The sequence below is a fragment of the Salmo trutta genome, chromosome 10 (genome assembly GCF_901001165.1).
Source record: "Salmo trutta chromosome 10, fSalTru1.1, whole genome shotgun sequence".
NCBI lineage: Eukaryota > Metazoa > Chordata > Actinopteri > Salmoniformes > Salmonidae > Salmo > Salmo trutta.
Window position 1 is genome coordinate 22,165,134 of NC_042966.1, and position 21,261 is coordinate 22,186,394.

The window sequence follows — 21,261 nt, forward strand, 5'->3', positions numbered from 1 at the left end:
CAACACAGTGGGCTGTGCTGGGCCCTGGTGTTATTATCACAGAAGCTCTTAAAGTCACCTTGGCCTTTCATCGACTGGACGGTCCTTCAGTCCATTCCTCATATCACCCTGCCATGGCCGATGACAGAGCCTGTCCACAGAGGTGAGTTTGTCTCACCCCTTTGTCCATTGTCTGGGGTGAGGGTAGCCGGCCAAAGGGTTTGGACTGTCACGTGTGTGTCTGTGAGGGGGAGGTAGGCGAGGAGAGGGGGAGACGGGTCTACAGAGAGCGAGAGAGAGAAGTTGGCCAGGTGTATTGCAGAGCGTCTCACTCAGTGCTGGTCATGACCGCAGCTCGATGCAGATAGGTGAGAGAACAAGGGTGAAGTCGGAGTGAGAGAAGAGAAGTCACCGGACGCAGGATGGTGAGGTGTTGGAAACGTTCAGAAACCACCGGGTTGGAGGATTCACAACGCATGGTAGGAGTGGGACTCATCTATACCTCGCTCAGTGGTGGTTCAAATGATCTGTGGCAAAAGTCCGATTTGTTTTTGTTAGCCTCAATGATTTTGTTGCTCTTGGAAAAGTTATTTTCATATAGATAGAAAGACTTTTGGTAATGTTATGGTAATGTTATTTGTGCAATACTCACAGAGCAGGGTCCCCAACTTGCGGCTTTATTTGGCCCCCCAAGCAAAAAATACCAGGAAATCAGCTCCAAGTGATTGAAATTTTGGAAATCTGTTCCCAAGCATTATATAGAGAGAGACATGATCGTATAGAAATGTAAGCAAGGTTTGAAATTATTATGTTTTAGTTAAATATGATATCTGTTTGGGCTTGCGGTCAATTTGCAGTCTACAAATGATTTGTCATTATGTTCCGCCCCCCTGACCATCCGCTCAAGAAAACATCCTCCCTCGGCTGAATCCAGTTGATGATCCCTGTCATAGGGTATAGTGTCATTCTATTTCAGTTTGAACAAACTTGTTGTTGAAGTCAACAATGTTGTTGAATCCAGAAACAGTCAGACACTCACCCAGACAAGTGGCTATGTAGATTGTGATAAGCTGTTGTGTATGGTCTCCTCAGGACGAGGGTCCAACAGTGTCCTGCCAGTTCCCACACAAGGCATTCTGGGTGACCCTCAGTGCCACTCTCCTCCTGGTCATCACCGCCCTTGGCGTCAGGGGGCATCTATGGGTCAGACAGCCCGACGCACAGGTGGGAGACACAACTCTCACCTGATTCACCTGTCGGAACACGTTGCTTTGTATTTGGCATTAAAACTGTGAGGTGTTGTAGCCCAATCTAGCATAGATGCATACATGACTGTGGTTGATGTACAAAATATTCGCTCACACTTGTACAATCACAATGTTGATGAGGAGTTTACATTGAGTAAACTTATCCCTCTACTGTGGTCTTTACAGGTTGTCAGAATCACAGTTCCGGATCTGACTGGAACCCTGATCAACCAATCAGCATTGGTTGACAAGCACAACGACCTGGTGACCTATTCTGTGACCTCACCGGCCAACCACACAACCACCGTGCTCTTTGACATCAAACATGTAAGGAGCAGACCTGTTGAAAGTGTATTGAACTGAGGCAAGCTGCAGTGAACCTTTCTGTTTGTATGGCTGTTTCCTTATTCAACATTGTTGCATTGTAAAAGGCTGGTTGTCTAGAAACAGTTTCCCATGCTAGAACTGAGCTTCAATGGATGCTGAGCTGACATTGTGTTATGTTTGTTTGTGCAGGGTTTGATATGTTACAAACCTATGAACCAGGAGACTTGTTACCTGAGTAAGATGGAGAGATCTGACTATGAAAACATGCAGTCCCTTCTCCAGCAGTCAATGCAAAAGGTAAAGATGTTTCACCTTTCCAACATATAACAGCGTATGAAACATACTATTTTGGATTTCACTTTATATGAGCCTGTTACCATGCAAAGGAAATATGTCACATAGGGACTTATTGGCATGGCAACAAGTAAAGAGTATGCAGAAACACCCTACTGTGTCAGCTGGCTCTCAGTTGAGGGTGCCCCGTTACCTTACACTGTTGCTAATGTGTGAGTTGGCAGTGGGGGTGGATCATTGTAAGTGACTGATAGCTTAGTGCCACCTCTGTCTCAGTCCATGGCCAGCCAGACCCTATTGGACTTAGGAGTGTTGATTTTAGCATCCCTCTCCTCTCCCTGTCCAGAGAACGAGTGGGAGGTAATAGACTGAACAAGGCCTTAAATGTTTATAATGTAGTGTCTCTCCAGGACTGAATTCCTCAGGGCATCTGATCCTCCTAGACCTCTCTCTTTTTCTATCCTTCCCTGGATCCCCTTACAGGTTGGGACAGCAGTGAGGCTCAGATCTGCACAATGGCCACTCTGTTTGGGGACTACTGGGTTTGTTAAGGCTTCATTGGGCTGGAGAAAGTGGCGAGACTATGGTTGGTTAGCGAGGGAAGGGCCAGTCCTACAGTGGACATCTTTAATGAGGTGTGCTTTTTTTTGCTATGTTTGGTCAATGTCAATGGTCATTGCAGAATGGACGGGTTGCTTTTCTGCTGTGGTACTGTGTATCTACAGGGCCATGACGATATCTACCGTTGTCCTTGCTGGGTATTTGTTAGTTATTTTATTTTGAGGCCCATTAGCTTTTACTTTATGAGTCGATTACTTGCTCATATCAGATTGAATCATGGTTATCAGGGCCTAGGATAATTCATTTATTCACAAGAGCTGGTGTATGATTACTCATGTCATTAGTTAATTACCGGTTCATTACTCCATAGTTATGGACCATTGTGCAGCTGGACTCGTTCAATCATTAATTGGTTGTACAGACTTAAGTTGCATATAAACTCAAAAGAGAAATATGCCACGTATGTCACAATGCCAAGTGTTTCATCCTTTTCTCATGCTATCTGATAGAAACATAGTCGTTTGTGTTTGCATTTGAGTTCTGACTCTCACGGTATCAAGTATCTCGTAGAACTATACTTCAGCACGAGAACCACCCACTGATTGTGGTCATTAAGTGTCTGATTTAATGGATAGACTTCATCCACATAGAAAAGGCTGAGAGCAAAATATCTGTTCTGCAGCATAATGCTCTTTAGAGTGGAGGGAATCGGGCTGTTAGAAGGCTCGCTCAGGCATAACGGCACTTTAAGTGGTCCCTATCGGACTCATCACCAGTGTAAATGGTGCAATTACTAAATGGCCATTGTGCCAAATGAGAGAGAGCAGAGTTCAGCTGAGAATGATGCAGGGTTGAGTGTTTAACCTGGCATAGACCACTGAAGTGATCTAATAGAGATACTGCTCTATAATGGCAGCTTGAGTTTCATGTCTGCAAAAGCACACTGTTCTATCCTTATAGAATCTTAATTGACACTTGTATTTGTTGTTAGAAAAACCACTGAGGTGACCTCACAAGCAAGTGCAATCATAATTCCTCTTTTGCTGTCTCTTTAGCTTGCTCTCATCATTCATAATCCTGAGAAAAATGTGTTAATCTTCTGCCAGGAGGTGTTGTTGGGGAATGAGACCCAGAGACAGACAGAGTTCCTGGGGGTGATGGGGGGCAGTCAGGTTGATGTGTCCACCCTGGAGGAGCCTTTACAGGCCCTGTGTCGACACAGCTCCATCCACTGGACCAGGAGACAAGACGGTGAGAGTACCCTTCTTCACATCATTATAGCTTCATGCTAAATACACATTCACTTGCCTTGGCATTTATACAATGACATACATTTATGTAACTGTGGACTGTTTTATTTTAATGTGGGTCCAATTTTATATTAAATTCTGGGATAAATCAATAGTCATACAAAGGAAAGACCAGAGGCTCTTTTGTAAAACAAGTTCCTCAGACTGAGGGAGAGCTTTCTCCCTGTGTCTGTGTGTTGGCAGCTCTTTCCAGAATAGGGCAGAGTGAGAAACATAATCCTAAACTACTGTGCTATGTGACCTTTGCAGTGTCGCAGCAGTAAACTTTCAGACTTTTACTCAAGTAATATTTTACTGGGTGACTTTTACTTGCCATTTTCTATTAAGTTATCTTTACGTTTACTCAAGTATGACAATTGGGTACTTTTTTCATCACTGCAAAACCCCAAAGTATGCAAGTCAACTACAGTCTGTTAATGGAATCGTATTTCCAGTTTTACTCACTTGGTGATTCAGAGGAGCCATCCTCTCAAATAGTTAGCCATCAGTGCTCTCTGCTATAGTAAGGCTTAGATATTGCACTAGTGATCTACCTGCTACAGTTAGTTAGCATAATGCTAAACTGCGGTGCTGTGTGACCTTTGCAGTGTGCCAGAAGTAAATAAGAAGCACAACCTTCAGGCTGAACTCACTGCTATTTATACTTAAGTACTTTACACCACTTGGGTTTTGTTGGTCTTCGCTACCAAACTGCTTGTTCAGTAACAAACCCTCTCACTTTCTCTGAAGGTCCAGGTAAACAGCGTCTGGTCTACTTCTGCATTGACATCTGCTTCCCTAGTAACATCTGTGTGTCTGTCTGCTTCTACTACCTGCCGGAGTGACCTGCCATCATCCACTCTCAGGCAGCACATACCAGCGCTGATCAGGGAAACAGAGTGCTCCTTCTCATCCCTGCTAAGTCGCCGGCTGCAAAAAAAAAAACTATTTGAATACAACCGGGGAACAGCAGCCAGCTTTGACTCAATACTGCAGCTACCTTAGTCCCTTCTAAGCTTTCGCCTCAGTCCTTTCCATTCCGATGGACGGAAACAAGCTGTCAAGTTTATCTGCAGCCTCCCCTCGTCACCCTCCCTTGATGTTTAATACCTTCCCTTGTGGCAGAGTTTTGGAGATTATAAGAGTCCGTTTTTTTGTGCTTGTTATTTCCTGTACTGCAACCCACAGCAGATGAGTCATTGTGTGTGTAACCATTCCTGTTTACTGGAGTGTGTTAAAATGACTTGATCCCTCCAATAAAGAACAGTTGTGTAAAACACGGACTGTCTCTTTTACTATAGAGAAATGAAATAGAATCTTTCCAACACTTCATACCAAAAAACAAAGCCTTCTTTGTGGTAGTTCCTGGTATGATGTATTAAAACAGAGAATCAAGACAAAAGCACCACAGAGTAAATGTTACACACCAGTTAGTCTTTACTGGAATTCATCATATCCTGTACAGTCACACATGGGACTCAGTCCACATTTCAGTTTTTCAAAGACCTCACATTTGAGACTTTCCACCTTTGATTAAGCTACTGAACCTAAATACATTAATCTAGCTATGGCCCAGAGTTTTTCATGGTAAGGAAACTCCTCGCCCAAGCTATAAGACACAAACAAGCCCATAGACCTTGTATCCCCAATGTGTTCCTTATGAGAAATATAAAAACAGCCTCTCTCCTATCCTGATAAATCAAAAGCTTTTGTGGAAGCAGAGACAGACGGGTGTGTGGATGTATATACACACACACACACACAGTCACAGAGCTTCGCTGTAGTGCAGCTCCTCCTCATCCACTGGAGTCCACTGCTGCTGTCTCCTCAGCCCAGCACGCTGTCGTTAAAGGCCAGACACACCACAGCTTTCTGATGGCCGCTGTACTCCCTCTTGATCTCACCAGTCTCTACACACCACAGCCGTGCCAGGTTGTCAGAGGAGGCTGGAAGGAAATTCATCACATTTACTGATTGATCCGTTGGAGCACAAGTCAGAACTGCCCAAACGTGAGTTAACTAATGAGTTTGAGGCTCCAAGCTGTCGCGGCTCAGGATTAATCATCACAATCTAGCCACACTAGAAAGGACGGAAGTCAGTCACTTTCCAACAGCAAAAACCAATCCCTTACCCTAGATCAGGGCTCTCCAACCCTGTTCCTGGAGAGCTACCAGCTAATTGTTAAAGTCGGGTGCGCTAGATTAGGGTTGGAGTGAAAACCTACAGGAACAGATCATTTAGTTGTTATCGTGCATAATAAAACCCACTGTGAAGAAATATAACACTGACCTGTTACAATGTACTGTGAGTCTCCAGAGAAGGCACAGTCCCACATCCAGCCTCGGGACGTCTCTCCAGGGTTGTTACTCTTGATGCTCAGCTCCGTCATCAGAGAGAAGTTAGACGTTCTCCAGATCTTACACGTCTGGTCCGCCGAGCAGGTCGCCAGCAGACTGTGGGGAAAAGACACAGTTAAGTCACATATACAGTAACTATACAAGACATGCAATCAAAGCTTCCTACTTCTAAATAGTTAATGTTGGATTATGCACACATTCCTTAAAGAAATGTGTGTGGTGTACTCACGTGGAATCAGGACTAAATTTACAGCGGAGGGAGTAGCGCTTGTGAGCGGGGATCTTGGTTTTGGGGATGAGCTGCGTCACCTCGTCACCCATCCCTCCTGCCAGGTTCCACACGTAACAGTTTCCCTGTGAGAAATGGACAGTGATCACAATTTAAACTCAAATTAGCACTTTTTTTTATTGGTTAATTATTCTGAACAAGAATATAAACGCAACATGTAAAGTGTTGGTCCCATGTTTCATGAGCTGAAATAAAAAAGATCCCAGAAATGTTCCGTTTTCTATACGCACAAAAAGCTTATTTCTCTCAAATTGTGTGCACAAATTTGTTTACATCCCTGTTAGTGAGCATTTCTCCTTTGCCAAGATAATCCATCCACCTGACAGGTGTGGCATATCAGGGTGGTGATTAAAACCTCTACAGGATCGGTGTCCCCCCTGCGGAACAGTTGAGATAACATGCGCTAATGTGATTAGCATGAGGTTGTAAGTAACAAGAACATTGCCTGGGACATAGACATATCTGATATGAGCAGAAAGCTTAACTTCGTGTTAATCTAACTGCACTGTCCAATTGACAGTAGCTATTACAGTGAAAGAATACCATGCTATTGTTTGAGTGCACACAGTTATGAACTTGAAAATGTATTAACAAACCAATTAGGCACATTTGGGCAGTCTTGATACAACATTTTGAACGGAAATGCAATGGTTCATTGGATCAGTCTACAACTTTGCACATACACTGCTGCCATCTAGTGGCCAAAATCTAAAATGTGCCTAGATTACTAAGTCATATATTGGCCTCTCTCTTGCATTTCAAAGAAAGAACAAAAATATGAGCTAACAGATCTAATGTGTTATATTCTCCTATATTAATTTCACATTTCTACAAACTTCAGTGTTTCCTTTCAAATGGTATCAAAAATATGCATATCCTTGACTGAGGTCCTGAGCTACAGGCAGTTAGATTTGGGTCCGATCCTTATTAAACAGCATGATCATTACACAGATTCACCTCGTGCTGAGGACAATAAAAGGCCACTCTAAAATGTGCAGTTATGTCACACAACGACACAGATTGCCACAAATTGGCATGCTGACTGCAGGAATGTCCACCGGAGCTGTTGCCAGAGAATTACTGATTGATCCGTTGGAGCCCAAAGTCATTTTAGAAAATGTGGAAGTACGTCCAACTGGCCTCACAACCGCAGACCACGTGTAACCACCTGCAGGATTGTCTGAGACCAGCCACCCAGACAGCTGATGAAACTGAGGAGTATTTTGGTCTGTAATAAAGCCCATGTGGGGAAAAACGTATTCTGATTGGCTGGGTCTGGCTCCCCAGTGGGTGGGCCTATGCCCTCCCAGGACCATTCATGTCTGTGCCCCTGCCCAGTCAAGTGAAATCCATAGATTAGGGCCTAATTAATTGATTTCAATTGACTGATTTCCTTCTATGAACTGTAACTCAGTAAAATCTTAGAAATGTTTGCATTTATATCTTTGTTCAGTATAGTTTAGCAGCCAGATATCTAAACTTATCATGGTCGAAATGTTTAGAATTGCATGAAATTAGCTCTAAAACAGCTAATTTTCCTCTCCGACCAATTGCAAAATTAGTACAATTGAATGAAATTAGTTATAAAATTGCTAAATCTTCTCTCAGCCCCATGGCAAAATGTGTACAATTGCAGCAAACATGCTTTAAAACATTTGCTCTACACCCCATGGAAAAATGTGTCGTATTAGACAAAATGAACTCTAAAACAGGGATGGGTAACCGGCCATTCTTGAAGGCCCTCAGTCGGGGTTTCAACTTACTGTTTCGAGTTCGAATAGACACGACAGAAGGTGACATTTCGAAATGCGCCTCTTGTTATGTCAGTCAGCTAGCTTTTTTAGATTGCCAAGTTAGTTTAGCGCCCAGCTATCTAAACTTGTTATCAATGTCGAATTACCGGCTGGGGGGCCCCCGTTGATTTGGCTATTGAGTCTCACTCAGATATAATATATTTTGATTTGTTTTAAAAAAAATGGTTACTACATGATTCCATATCTGTTATTTCATAGTTTTGATGTCTTCACTATTAATCTACAATGTAGAAAATAGTAAAGATAAAGAAAAACCCTTGAATGAGTAGGTGTGTCCAAACTTTTGACTGGCACTATAGTTGCACAGACCCGTGAGAAACTGTGGCACCTCATGATGAGTTCAGATTTTTTCTGGCCCCAACCCCATCAAAGTTGCCCATCCCTGTACTAAAGTGTCCAGCATAACTAAATTATATTTTTCAGCATACTGACCGAGCTATTGACTGCTGCCATGTAGCTGGCGTCTGGGTCGATGTGGACTGAGTTGATGGACACTTCTGGTTCAGGAATAAGCTGCTCGTTGTGATCGGTCTTCAGATCCCAGATATGGATCACACCGCTCTGGTCCCCCACGATCAATTCAGCCTGGAAAATACACAAGCCTGATTGAGAATCAATTAGATACAATAAGCAGAATAAAAAAAAAAAGGGGCAATATGCAGTTGCTACATACATTTTTGGACTTATAAATTAATTATATGTACCCATGAGCTAAGTTCAACTTCCATACCCCATCAAAACCCCAAATAAGCTTGTTTTACTCCTATGTCTGTAAACAAAGTAAATGTAAACAAACACTGTAGACCATCAGAACATGGCTAAAACTATAATTGTGTTATCATGGATAGTCAGTCCTTGCATTTATAGCTCTGTCCATGAATTTGAGAGTGGTTACATTTCTCCAGCCCAATCCCTCTGCTATTTACCAAACAGTGGCAGGGACCAGCTGGCTGGATTGTTTACGGACATGTTCAATCTCTCCCTATCCCAGTCTGCTGTTCCCACTTGCTTCAAGATGTCCACCATTGTTCCTGTTTCCAGGAAAGCAAAGGTAACTGAACTTAATGACTATTGCCCCGTAGCACTCACTACTGTCATCATGAAGTGCTTTGAGAGGCTAGTTAAGGATATCACCTCTACTTTACCTGACCTCCTAGACCCACTTCAATTTGCTTACCGCCCAATAGATCCACAGACGCTGCAATCGTCATCGCACTGCACACTGCCCTATCCCATCTGGATAAAAGGAATACTTATGTAAGAATCCTGTTGACTGACTACAGTTCAGCATTCAACACCATAGCACCCTCCAAGCGCATCATTAAGCTCGAGGCCCTAAGTCTGAACTCCGCCTTGTGCAACTGGATCCTGGACTTTCTGACGGGCAGCCCCCAGGTGGTGAGGGTAGTAAACAACACCTCCACTTCGCTGATCCTCAAGGGTGCGTGCTCAGCCCCCTCCTGTACTCCCTGTTCATCCATGACTACATGACCACGCACGCCTCCAACTCAATCATCAAGTTCAGAAGACACAACAGTAGTAGGCCTGATTACAAACAATGACGAGACAGCCTACAGGGAAGAGGTGAGGGCCCTGACGGAGTGGTGCCAGGAAAATAACATCTACCTCAACGTCAATAAAATGAAGGAGCGGATTGTGGACTTCAGGATACAGCAGAGGGTGCACACTCCCATCTACAACGACGGGACCGCAGAGAAGGTGAAAAGCTTCAAGTCCCTCGGCGTACACATCACTGACAAACTGAAATGGTCCACCCACACAGACCGTGTGGGGTACAAGGCGTAACAGCGCCTCTTCAAACTCAGGAGACTGAAGAAATTCGGCTTGGCCCCTAAGACCCTCACAAACTTTTACAGATGCACAATTGAGTGCATCCTGTCAGGCTGTATCACCGCCTGGTATGGCAACTGCACCGCCCGCAACCACAGGGCTCTCCAGAAAGTGGTGCGGTCTTCCCAACGCATCACCGAGGGCACTGCCTGCCCTCCAGGACACCTACAGCACCCGATGTCACATGAAGGCCAAAAAGATCATCAAGTACATCAACCACCCGAGCCACGGCCTGGTCACCCCGCTATCATCCAGAAGGTGAGGTCAGTACATTTGCATCAAAGCTGGGACCGAGAGACTGAAAAACAGCTTCTATCTCAAGGCCATCAGACTGTTAAATAGCCATCACTAGCTGGCTACCACCCGACTACTCAACCCTGCACCTTAGAGGCTGCTGCCCTATATACATGGACATGGAATGACTGGCCACTTTAATAATGTAACAGTAGTCACTTTAATAATGTTTACATACTGCTTTACTCATCTCATATGTATATACTTTATTCTATTCTACTGTATTTTAGTCAATGCCACTCCGAGATTGCTCGTCCTAATATTTATGTTTCTTAAACCCATTCATTTAGATATGTGTATTGTTGTGAATTGTTAGATACTATTGCACTGTTGGAGCTAAGAACACAAGCTTTCGCTACACCTGCAATAATATCGGCATGTGACCAATAACGTTTGATTTTAGTACACTTTGTTTTTGTTTCAACTGCTGATTGCCGCTAAAGAAGGCAAGGATTAACCTAGGTGTTTATCATCAGTTACAGTACAACCACAGAGTTTCTGAACTCAGAGGCACAACATCGCAAGACTTCCGGGAACACTTGCAAAACAAACCAGGCAGAGCAGGCAGGGACTTGGGGTTTGAGAAGTCAATGTTGTTCATTTTCTGAAAATCTAAAGGGACAACCTAGATTTGAGCCAATGTCTTAAGTAATTGAACATGTTATTACTCCAACCTCGTGAAAGTGACAAACTGCCGTTTTCATTTTCGTCAAAACAACTTTTATATCGAAGGAGTGCCTTTGATTTGACGGCCTGCACATGCGCAGTTCGGCGCGAGACGACAGTTAGAAACACGTCATTGGGTCTACGCATGAGCCTAGCTAGCCAACGTTGCTATGACATCGCCTACAAGTGTGATCAGGGATTTATTTTGTAGAAGCAGTTTTAGCCTACCTTCATACTGTATCGTCTTTGGTACAACTCACAGTACTGTATCAGTCACAGTGCTCCCTCTAGTGGTGGCATATTTCATTAATCGCTTTTGAGACACTGACTTACCTGGTTGGGATGAAGACATACACAGTTGATGGGAGCATTGACCTGAAAGATCCTCTGGCATTGCAGGTTCCTTGACCTAGGACCAGAGCAATATATGTAGCTTGGTGAGAATTCCATAGCAGGCAGGCAGACACAGCAGGAAGCGACAGTCGACATATTATCAAGAGTACCTCAGGTCCCAGATGCGAGCCATGCAGTCCTCTCCTCCTGTGTACATCCAGCGGCCGTCCTCATGGAAGCCCACTGACGTAATGTTCTTACTGACGCCATCATAGTTTATGACCGGGTTTGGGTTGTTGGAGTTTAGATCATACATACGGATGTGTTGATAACCTTTGGAATAGAAGAAAAGATACACAGTCAAGTACCATGTTAATGATTATGATGAGTATGGGTGTGAATATTTTATTTCTGCACAAACCTGCAGCAGCAATCATACTTCTGTCAGGAGTAACTTCAAGGGAGTTCACTTGCTGAAAATATTGGTTAAGAAAATAATTAAAGGTGGCTAAGCTATAATGATTGTGCAATAACAGCCTTAGGATCAAAATACGTATTTGTTTGAAAATATGTTATCAACATATTGTGCTCACTAGGGGATGTTAATTTAAAAAAAGATCTCTAATCAAGGAGTTGGAGGCCTTTCTAAGTTGTTACAACCAACAATGACATGGGATCTTAGAAACGAAATAAAGGCAAAACCAGCAAGAAATGTCTCTTGATAGATTTGTGTGAAGCAGGCGAAGGTAAGGATACGGAGTCCTGGTGCTGGACTGTCCTGGTGCAGATGCCGCTGTGGGCCTGCCAGAACCGCACTGTGTGGTCATATCCTGCGGTGGCCAGAATCACCGGGTCACTCCCCACTGTCCCCTGGCCCTGGTTCACGTTCATGCTCGAGTGCTGTATGTTGTCACTGCAAAACGAGCGGTAAAACAGTGTCAAATATTGGAGGCATTGAAGAGCAATAATGTCAGTGAGTAATAATGCCAGTGAACAATAACTTTATATCACTGTTACTTAGCTATCAAGTATTTCTGACAGCACGTCAACAACTTGCCAGACGTAAGCCGAGCTATCCTTTAGTAGCTCTGGTCCATTGTCATGCGTTTGATATTGTGTCAACCAGAGCTACATTTAGTGTTTCTCCAGCACAGTAGTAACATCTTTACTTTGGTGAGTTTCTAAAATATATTAAAGTCAGTCAGTCATTAAAAAATCTTCAATCCTCTATGAAATAATCAATTTAACGTGCCAGAGAGCAAGGGCAACTCGTATTGTCATCGCGCGATGGACTAGAGCAAAGTTAGCTAGCTATGCTAGCTAGTCGCCTTGTCTATTTAGTTTGTTAAACCATTTGGTGACATGGATGACATCCAGACAAATCGTGTGCAAATGGCACTAGCAAAGAAAAATATTATCTTACCTCCAAGGTATGTAATATTTTAATGACAAAAGTGATGTGAAAGCTGTAAATAGCCTTGCTTATGTTTTTTCCGGAAATACTGTAGGGCGTCGGACTAATAGTTCCCCCACTACAATAAGTAAGTTCCGGCGTCAAACTGGTTCCGGTTAGCTTCTTCCTTACTGGTCTATTATCACCGCCTACTGGCTTCATATACGAAAATGTGTCTGATAGCTAGGTAGCTCGATATGTTTTTTTTTTTTTTTTTCAAGTAACAATATAATATAGACAAAGGGTGCGTTCGTAAATTCAATCTGGAGTGCCAGAGTCCGCGTTTGTAAATTCAGAGCGTTTCGCTCTCGGAGCGTTCAGAGCGCACACTGGACGCTCTGGCGGAGGAGTAGGGTTGATCCGAGCGTTCTGACTTCACAACGGCAGTCAAGCACCCAAGCTAAGTGGCTAACTTGATAGCTACTTCCAGACACAAATGAGAGAACACCTCACTCTGACCATTTTACTTGGCCTCGCAGAGCTGGTTAAGCTGTTTTCATGACATCCAGAGCGCTGGTGACTAACTGTGCTGCTGGCAACAACTTAATTGCTTTTTTTGCCGACGTTTACCGGCACAGGTGTAATAAATATATTTGATAAGCTGGTCTATTGCGCAACACTTATCTGCTGATACAAAAGACACATTCTGTGTTGAACTGATACTAGCTATACACGCACACCCAGAAACAGATTGGCCGAATTAGACCTTACACAGCACTGATAAAACAGGAAATGCCCTGATCACAGGGGCCAACGTCCAGTCTCGCAATAACATCTTGTGACTACAGAGATACACAGACAAGGACTCAGCACAAAGTACACACACACACACACAAACCCATCCCAGAGGGCTGGGTCAGCGGAACAAAGAACACACTCATGGACCAATGGGGAGTCGATACCGACCCGAGACCAGATCGTCACTCCACTCATCGACCAGTCAGGAGGACGAATCTACAAGACTCAACATACGTCATTACATTACAATCATGTTGTATAAAACAGATGCACACTATGTGTAGGCGCTCGCTTCCGCTAGTTCCCTAAGAACTAAACGAACGAGTCCGTGCACGTTTTGCCAAATATCTTTGTCTCTTAATAAAGCTGCCTTACTATAATTGAATCCACCCGGTCCAGCGTCTTGACTTGGTCTCCTTCTCAAGTAACTGATCATCAACACAGGCCATATTCAACGGGTGTTGAGCATTCATAAATTCGTCAGTTATTCTGCGCTCTGGCACACTGACAAGGGCTCTGAAATTGGAGTAGATGGCTAGAGTGAATTTACGAACGCATCCAAAATCAGGCAAGAATGCTTCACAAAAAAAACACAAATATAAATAAAATAACGGAGTATACTACCTGTATAGTGCCCTTAAAAAGACACTACAGTATTCAAAAGTTATAATAGCCTTAACCTAAAATCTGCTGTATTTTGGTAAATTAAAGGTCTGTGGTATATAAACATAGCATAAGAGGTAATGGTCCATGACGAGATAATACAAAACATATACAGGAGAAAGCATTTTGCTCAATGGCCCCAACACAAGGCAATATGCATCACATTATGTGAAAAAAATGAAGGCATCTGAATTTCCCTTGCGCACTTGTGAGTTTTAGTCCTTTTTGTCCTTGACCACCTCATCATCAGTGTACTCGGTGGGTTCCTCTCCAGGTTTCAGAGGTTTGCCAACATAGTCATACTTTTCTGTGAAAGGGAGGAAGAAGAAGTTCCTGAGAGACATTAGCTAGACACAACATCACAACCCTTCTCAAGGACATTGTAATCACTGAGTGGAGAATAGCCTTCGCTTAAAAAGACTCCCTCCCATGTGTGGGTTTGAATTCACAGCACTACTCAATGTAATGACAGTCTGGGTTGAACTGAAAGTGTTAATTTGATGCAACATAGTGTTTACGCCGTTATGTCCTAGTATGGTGCCATAGTGAATATGCTGTAGCTGCTAACTCTTCTATCGTAGTCAAGCAAAACAACAAACACAGAAGTTGGCTAAAGCATAAACAGACTGGACCACCATACGGCTAGGTGCATCAACACCAGTGGAGGCTGCTGAGGGGAGGATGGCTCATAATAATAGCTGGAACGGAGTAAATGGAATGGTATCAACCACATGAAAACCACGTGTTTGATGCCATTCCATTGACTCCATACCAGTTATTATTATGAGCCATCCTCCCCTCAGCAGCCTCCATCGATCAACACCTTGCACTGCATTTTGTTGAGTGGAGTGTGTGCATGTGATGTTGACCGCAAGAAGTCCAATTTGCTTGAGGTAGAAGTTGAAAATACAGTATCTGACCAAGTGTTTTCTAGCAACTTCTACCAACTCCACCATCAACTCACAGGTGAACTGGGTCTCCCATTTGTTAAGGGTCTCCTGTTGCATGGCGCTGAGACTCGAGAAGTCGTTGTGAGTGTCATTCAGGGCCTCCTTCTCCAGACAGAACGTGGTCAGGCCCCTGGAGGCATCTTTACCAGCAAGCACTCCATAGGGACCCACTGGAAAACATCACACACAGACAGAGTTTGATTTGAAATTCTGACAAGTATTTTCACAACTAAAATGTGATTGTGAATAGACACAGGACCTAACAAACTAATTGTCAAGGCTTATAAATGGGACAATGACAACCATTTAATGAAAGTAGTATTCACTGTTTCTTAAATATGGTGAAAATAAAGTTCAACTTCCACATGAAGGGAAAGAATAATAGTGAAGACATCAAAACTATGAAATAACACATATGGAATCATGTAGTAACCAAAAAGGTGTTAAACAAATCAAAATATATTTTAGATTTAAAAATATAATAAAAACTGAAAAGTGGTGCGTGCATATGTTTATTTTATTTTACCTTTATTTAACCAGGTAGGCTAGTTGAGAACAAGTTCTCATTTACAACTGCGACATGGCCAAGATAAAGCAAAGCAGTGTGACACAAACAACAACACATAGTTACACATGGAATAAACAAACATACAGTCAATAATACAATAGAAAAAGTCTATATACAGTGTGTGCAAATGAGGTAGGATAAGGGAGGTAAGGCAATAAATAGGCCATAGTGGCGAAATAATTACAATATAGCAATTAAACACTGGAGTGATAGATGTGCAGAAGATGAATGTGCAAGTAGAGCTACTGGAGTGCAAAGGAGCAAAATAAATAAATAACAGTATGGGGATGAGGTAGTTGGATGGGATATTTACAGATGGGCTGTGTACAGGTGCAGTGATTTGTGAGCTGCTCTGACAGCTGGTGCTTAAAGTTAGTGAGGGAGATATGAGTCTCCAGCTTCAGTGAGTTTTGCAGTTCGTTCCAGTCATTGGTAGCAGAGAACTGGAAGGAAAGGCGGCCTAAGGAGGAATTGGCTTTGGGGGTGACCAGTGAAATTTACCTGCTGGAGCGCATGCTACGGGTGGGTGCTGCTATGGTGACCAGTGAGCTGAGATAAGGCGGGGCTTTACCTAGCAAAGACTTATAGATGACCTGGAGCCAGTGGGTTTGGCGACGAATATGAAGCAAGGGCCAGCCAACGAGAGCATACAGGTCGCAGTGGTGGGTAGTAAATGGGGCGTTGGTGACAAAAGGGATGGAACTGTGATAGACTGCATCCATCCATGTATTCACTCCCTTTGCTATGAAGCCCCTAAATAAGATCTGGTGCAACCAATTACCTTCAGAAGTCACCTAAGTAGTTAAATAAATTCCACCTGTGTTCAATCTAAGTGTCACATGATCTCAGTATATATACACACCTGTTCTGAAAGGCCCCAGAGTTTGTAACACCACCAAGCAAACGGCACCATGAAGACCAAGGAGCGCTCCAAACAGGTCAGGGACAAACAAAGTTGTGGAGAAGTACAGATCAGGGTTGGGTTATAAAAAAATATGCGAAACTTTGAACATCCCACAGAGCACCATTAAATCCATTATTAAAAAATTAAAAGAATATGGCACCACAACAAACCTGCCAAGTGAGGGCCGCCCACAAAAACTCACCGACCAGGCAAGGAGGGTATTAATCAGAGAGGCAACAAAGAGACCAAAGATAACCCTGAAGGAGTTGCAAAGCTCCACAGCGGAGATTGGAGGAACTGTCCATAGGACTGCTTTAAGCCGTACCCGCCACATAGCTGGGCTTTATTGAAGAGTGGCCAGAAAAAAAGCAATTTCTTGAAGAAATAAATAAGCATACACGTTTGGTGTTCGCCAAAAGGCATGTGAGAGACTCCTCAAACATATGGAAGAAGGTACTCTGGTCAGGTGAGACAAAAATGTTGCTTTTTGGCCATCAATGAAAACCGTATGTCTGGCGCAAACCCAACACCTCTCATCACCCCGAGAACACATCCCCACAGTGAAGCATGGTGGTGGCAGCATCATGCTGTGGGGATGTTTTTCATCGGCAGAGACTGGGAAACTGGTCAGAATTGAAGGAATGATGGATGGCACTAAATACAGGGAAATTCTTGAGGGAAACTTGTTTCAGTCTTCCAGAGATTTGAGACTGGGACAGAGGTTCACCTTCCAGCAGGACAATGACCCTAAGCATATTGCTAAAGCAACACTCAAGTGGTTTAAGGGGAAACATTTAAATGTCTTGGAATGGCCTAGTCAAAACCCAGACCTCAATCCAATTGAGAATCTGTGGTATGACTTAAAGATTGCTATACACCAGAGGAACCCATCCAAAGGAGCTGGAGCAGTTTTGCCTTGAAACATTTTCAAAAATCCCAGTAGCTAGATGTGCCAAGCTTATAGAGACATACCCCAAGAGACTTGCAGCTGTAATTGCAGCAAAAGTTGTCTCTACGAAGTATTGACTTTGGAGGGGTGAATAGTTATGCACGCTCAAATTCTGTTTTTTTGTTTTATTTCTTGTTTGTTTCACACATTTTTGTATTTTGCATCTTCAAAGTGGTAGGCATGTTGTGTAAATCAAATGATACAACCCCCCCAAAAATCTATTTTAATTCCAGGTTGTAAGGCAACAAAATAGGAAAAATGCCAAGGGGGTGAATACTTTCGCAAGCCACTGTATATACAATACCAGTCAAAAGTTTGGACACCTACTCATTCCAAGGTTTTCCTTTATTTTTACTATTTTCTACATTGTAGAATAATTGTGAATACATCAAAACGATGAAATAACACATGGAATCATGTATTAACCAAACAAGTGTTAAATCAAAAGGTATTTTATATTTGAGATTCTTCAAAGTAGCCACCCTTTGCCTTGACAGCTTTGCACAGTCTTGGCATTCCCTCAACCAGCTTCATGAGGTAGTCACCTGGAATACATTTCAATTAACAGGTTTGCCTTGTTAAAAGTTAATTTGTGGAACTTCTTTCCTTCTTAATGCGTTTGAGCCAATCAGTTGTGTTGTGACAAGGTAAGGGTGGTATACAGAAGATAGCCCTATTTGGTGAAGACCGAGTCCATATTATGGCAAGAACAGCTCAAATAAGCAAAGAAAAATTACAGTCCATCATTACTTTAAGACATGAAGGTCAGTCAATCCTGAAGATTAAGAACTTTAAAAGTTTTTTCAAGTGCAGTAACAAAACCATCAAGCCCTCCGATGAAACTGTCTCTCATGAGGACCGACCCAGAGTTACCACTGCTGCAGAGGATATGTTCATTAGAGTTAACTGCACCTCAGATTGCAGCCCAAATAAATGCTTCAAAAGAGTTCAAGTAACAGACACATATCAACATCAATTGTTCAGAGCAGACTGCGTGAATCAGGCCTTTGTGGTCAAATTGCTGCAAAGAAACCACTACTAAAGGACACCAATAATAAAGAAGAGACTTGCTTTGGCCAACAAACACGTGCAATGGACATATTAGACCAGTGGAATTCTGTCCTTTGGTCTGATGAGTCCAAATGTGAGATTTTTGGTTCCAACCGCCGTGTCTTTGTGAGACGCAGAGTAGGTGAAGGGATGATCTCTGCATGTGTGGTTCCAACTGTGAAGCATGGAGGAGGAGGTGTGATGGTGTGACGGTGCTTTGCTGGTGCCACTGTTAGTGATTTATTTAGAATTCAAGCCACCCTTAACCAGCATGGCTACCACAGCATTCTGCAGTGATACGCCATCCTGTCTGCTTTGCGCTTAGTGGGACTATAATTTGTTTTTCAACAGAACAATGACCCAACACACTTCCAGTTTGTGTAAGGGCTATTTGACCAAGAAGGAGAGTGATGGAGTGCTGCGTCAGATGACCTGGCCTCCACAATCACCCGACCTCAACCCAATTGAGATGATTTGGGATGAGTTGGACCGCAGAGTGAAGGAAAAGCAGCCAACAAGTGTTCAGCATATGTGGGAACTCCCTCAAGATGGTTGGAAAAGCATTCCAGGTGAAGCTGGTTGAGAGAATGCCAAGCGTATGCAATCAAGGCAAAGGGTGAGTGTTTTGAAAAATCAAAAATATATTTGGATTTGTTTAATCCTTTTTTTGGTTACATGATTCCATATGTGTTATTTCATAGTTTTGATGTCTTCCCTATTATTCTACAATGTAGAAAATAGTACAAATAAATAAAAACCCTTGAATGAGTACGTGTGTCCAAAGTTTTTCACATGCAAATATCACTTTTTTAATATAAATGTTAAATATATATATATTTTTAAATGCAGTAGTGCTCAAAGCATGCCATTCCATAAACAACAGAGTAGGGCTGGCTAATAAGTTCTTAGTTTTGGGGTTATGCTCAGGTAAAACAATTTGGCTCATCTATACTTCCATATTTCCAAGTCCTATTCTTGAAAATCAAGGGGTATAATATTTATTGGAATGACTGGAATTCTGATAGACTTTGGTTTTCAATGTAAATATATAATTGAATCATATTATTATATGTAGAAGAAAGCGATGGGTTGGAAGAAGCCTACATAACCAACCCTTAAAGTCAAATGTAACATCCATATTGCCTGCTATATAAACTTTAACATTGATTTATCCTGCAATAGATGTGGTTCAATTGGTAACATACATTTTTGTCTTATTCTAATGCCTCTTAAGGGGAAAGTAATCTAAAAGTTACATTACTGAGTTTGGGTAATCCAAAAGTTGCATTACTGATTACAATTTTGGACAGGTAACTAGTAACTGTAACGGATTACCTTTAGAAAGTAACCTACCCAACCCTGCCTAGATGTACATATTACCTCAATTACCTCAACTACCTTGTACCCCTGAACATTGACTTGGTACTGACTCCTTGTATATAGCCTCATTATTTTTATTTTAATGTGTTACTATTTCCTATACATTTTTTATCTCATTTCCTTAATTTTTTTTACTCTGCATTGTTGGGAAAGGACTCCTAAGTAAGCATTTCACAGTGAAGACTACACCTGTTGTATTCGGCGCATGTAACAAAATGTGATCATAAAATCATGATTGCAAAGTCTCAAATGTAGGATAATACTAATACAGTCATAGTTGTTACATACCAGGCACATTTCCAGGCCTGTCATCCTCATCCAAAAGATTCAGAGACCTCTTTGGCATTGCTGAACAGAAGGCTGGCTTCCTTCGTGTCTTTATGTATCTCAAAACATAACCACATGAATTACTGTATTAGGTACTGTATTAAATGATTCATGTGAACATTAAAATATACTCTTAGAAAAACAATTGTCTACTGTTTCTCAATGCAGAAAAGGCACATGTGTTGTAAACAGATATGATCAATCCAGATAAAGTGATATCCTTACCCGGGTTGACAGTGATTATGGCTATAGAATTGACTGTAGCTGTCATGCAGTTCCGGAAGCTGTCAAAACCAATCCTGGCATGCGAGATAAAGAGCACTTGAAGTACAGAGAAAAGTCAAATTCAGTCAATTACCTTTTAAACAAACACAAAATCTCACACATTTCCATTTAACAAGTAACAGAGAATAAGTGCCCACTGTATACCAACCTGTTTCTCTTGGTATTGGAGTCTAAACTAGCTGAATCGCCTCTCTGTCCCAGCTGTGTGATACAGAGGTTGTTATGGTTACTCAGGGGAGAGGATGGGGATATTGAAGAAGAGGTACAGTGGTACATCTTAGTTCCTATCGTACTAAGGGAAAGGATGTGACAGAATCATCAAAAGCTTCCCTTCCAGCCTCTGCCCTTTGCGTCCATCGGCCGTGGTGAAATACTTTGGCTCTGCAATCTAGAGGGCAGAAATAGTGGTTTGGAAATGATTTACAACACTTCTCTTTTTCTTGCTGAAAGCTTTTAGTGTTTCTAATACATATGGTACTTATACTGCTGGACATGTGATGACAGGGCCTAGTTTATGGCTCTTACACAACCCTACCAGATAGTACCCCACTCAAGACCTACTTTACTCTATGTACTCTCAGATCTTACCGACCGAACGGCAGCAAGTATGTCAATGACATTCCCATCCAGGCTCTGTCCGCTGGCCACGATGTCTCCCAGAGAGTAGAAGTCCCTTCACAGGCAGGTGGAGC

At 42.6% G+C, this 21,261-nt stretch overlaps 2 protein-coding genes across 6 annotated transcripts; one reads left to right on the forward strand and one right to left on the reverse strand.

Moving 5' to 3' along the window:
• The first annotated feature begins 282 nt into the window (after positions 1-282).
• LOC115201361 (BRICHOS domain-containing protein 5) lies at positions 283-4,976 on the forward strand. The gene is made up of 6 exons (XM_029764933.1): positions 283-458; positions 1,072-1,203; positions 1,413-1,553; positions 1,743-1,850; positions 3,515-3,659; positions 4,448-4,976. Exons 1-6 carry the CDS (start codon positions 402-404, stop codon positions 4,540-4,542), a joined length of 678 nt encoding a protein of 225 aa, XP_029620793.1. The 5' UTR covers positions 283-401; the 3' UTR covers positions 4,543-4,976.
• Positions 4,977-5,110: 134 nt separating this feature from the next.
• mlst8 (MTOR associated protein, LST8 homolog (S. cerevisiae)) lies at positions 5,111-20,863 on the reverse strand. Of its 5 annotated transcripts, XM_029764925.1 has the most exons (12): positions 20,718-20,863; positions 20,246-20,605; positions 15,121-15,276; positions 14,363-14,463; positions 12,059-12,215; positions 11,724-11,775; positions 11,473-11,635; positions 11,303-11,378; positions 8,591-8,743; positions 6,285-6,409; positions 5,988-6,151; positions 5,111-5,643 (listed from the first exon to the last, which is right to left on the reverse strand). In XM_029764925.1, the coding sequence occupies exons 4-12, from the start codon at positions 14,401-14,403 to the stop codon at positions 5,525-5,527; spliced, it is 1,050 nt and encodes a 349-aa protein (XP_029620785.1). In that variant the 5' UTR covers positions 14,404-14,463; positions 15,121-15,276; positions 20,246-20,605; positions 20,718-20,863; the 3' UTR covers positions 5,111-5,524. The 5 variants fall into 5 exon arrangements, with proteins under 5 accessions (XP_029620785.1, XP_029620788.1, XP_029620787.1 ...); XM_029764928.1 differs by lacking the exons at positions 14,363-14,463; positions 15,121-15,276; positions 20,246-20,605; positions 20,718-20,863 and adding an exon at positions 13,869-13,892; XM_029764927.1 differs by lacking the exons at positions 14,363-14,463; positions 15,121-15,276; positions 20,246-20,605; positions 20,718-20,863 and adding an exon at positions 13,467-13,498.
• Between the last annotated feature and the right edge of the window lie 398 nt (positions 20,864-21,261).

Bases quoted from the DNA above. Each gene is read 5' to 3' on its own strand.
- LOC115201361 (XM_029764933.1), top strand. From the start codon at position 402: ATGGTGAGGTGTTGGAAACGTTCAGAAACCACCGGGTTGGAGGATTCA. The intron at 459-1,071 runs GTAGGAGTGGGA...TGGTCTCCTCAG, and splicing joins TGGAGGATTCACAACGCATG to GACGAGGGTCCAACAGTGTC. The intron at 1,554-1,742 runs GTAAGGAGCAGA...TTGTTTGTGCAG, and splicing joins TGCTCTTTGACATCAAACAT to GGTTTGATATGTTACAAACC.
- mlst8 (XM_029764925.1), bottom strand. From the start codon at position 14,403: ATGATGAGGTGGTCAAGGACAAAAAGGACTAAAACTCACAA. The intron at 12,216-14,362 runs GTGCGCAAGGGA...CTCGTTTTGCAG, and splicing joins AAAAGGACTAAAACTCACAA to TGACAACATACAGCACTCGA. The intron at 8,744-11,302 runs GTAAGTCAGTGT...TGTATTTTCCAG, and splicing joins TATGTCTTCATCCCAACCAG to GCTGAATTGATCGTGGGGGA.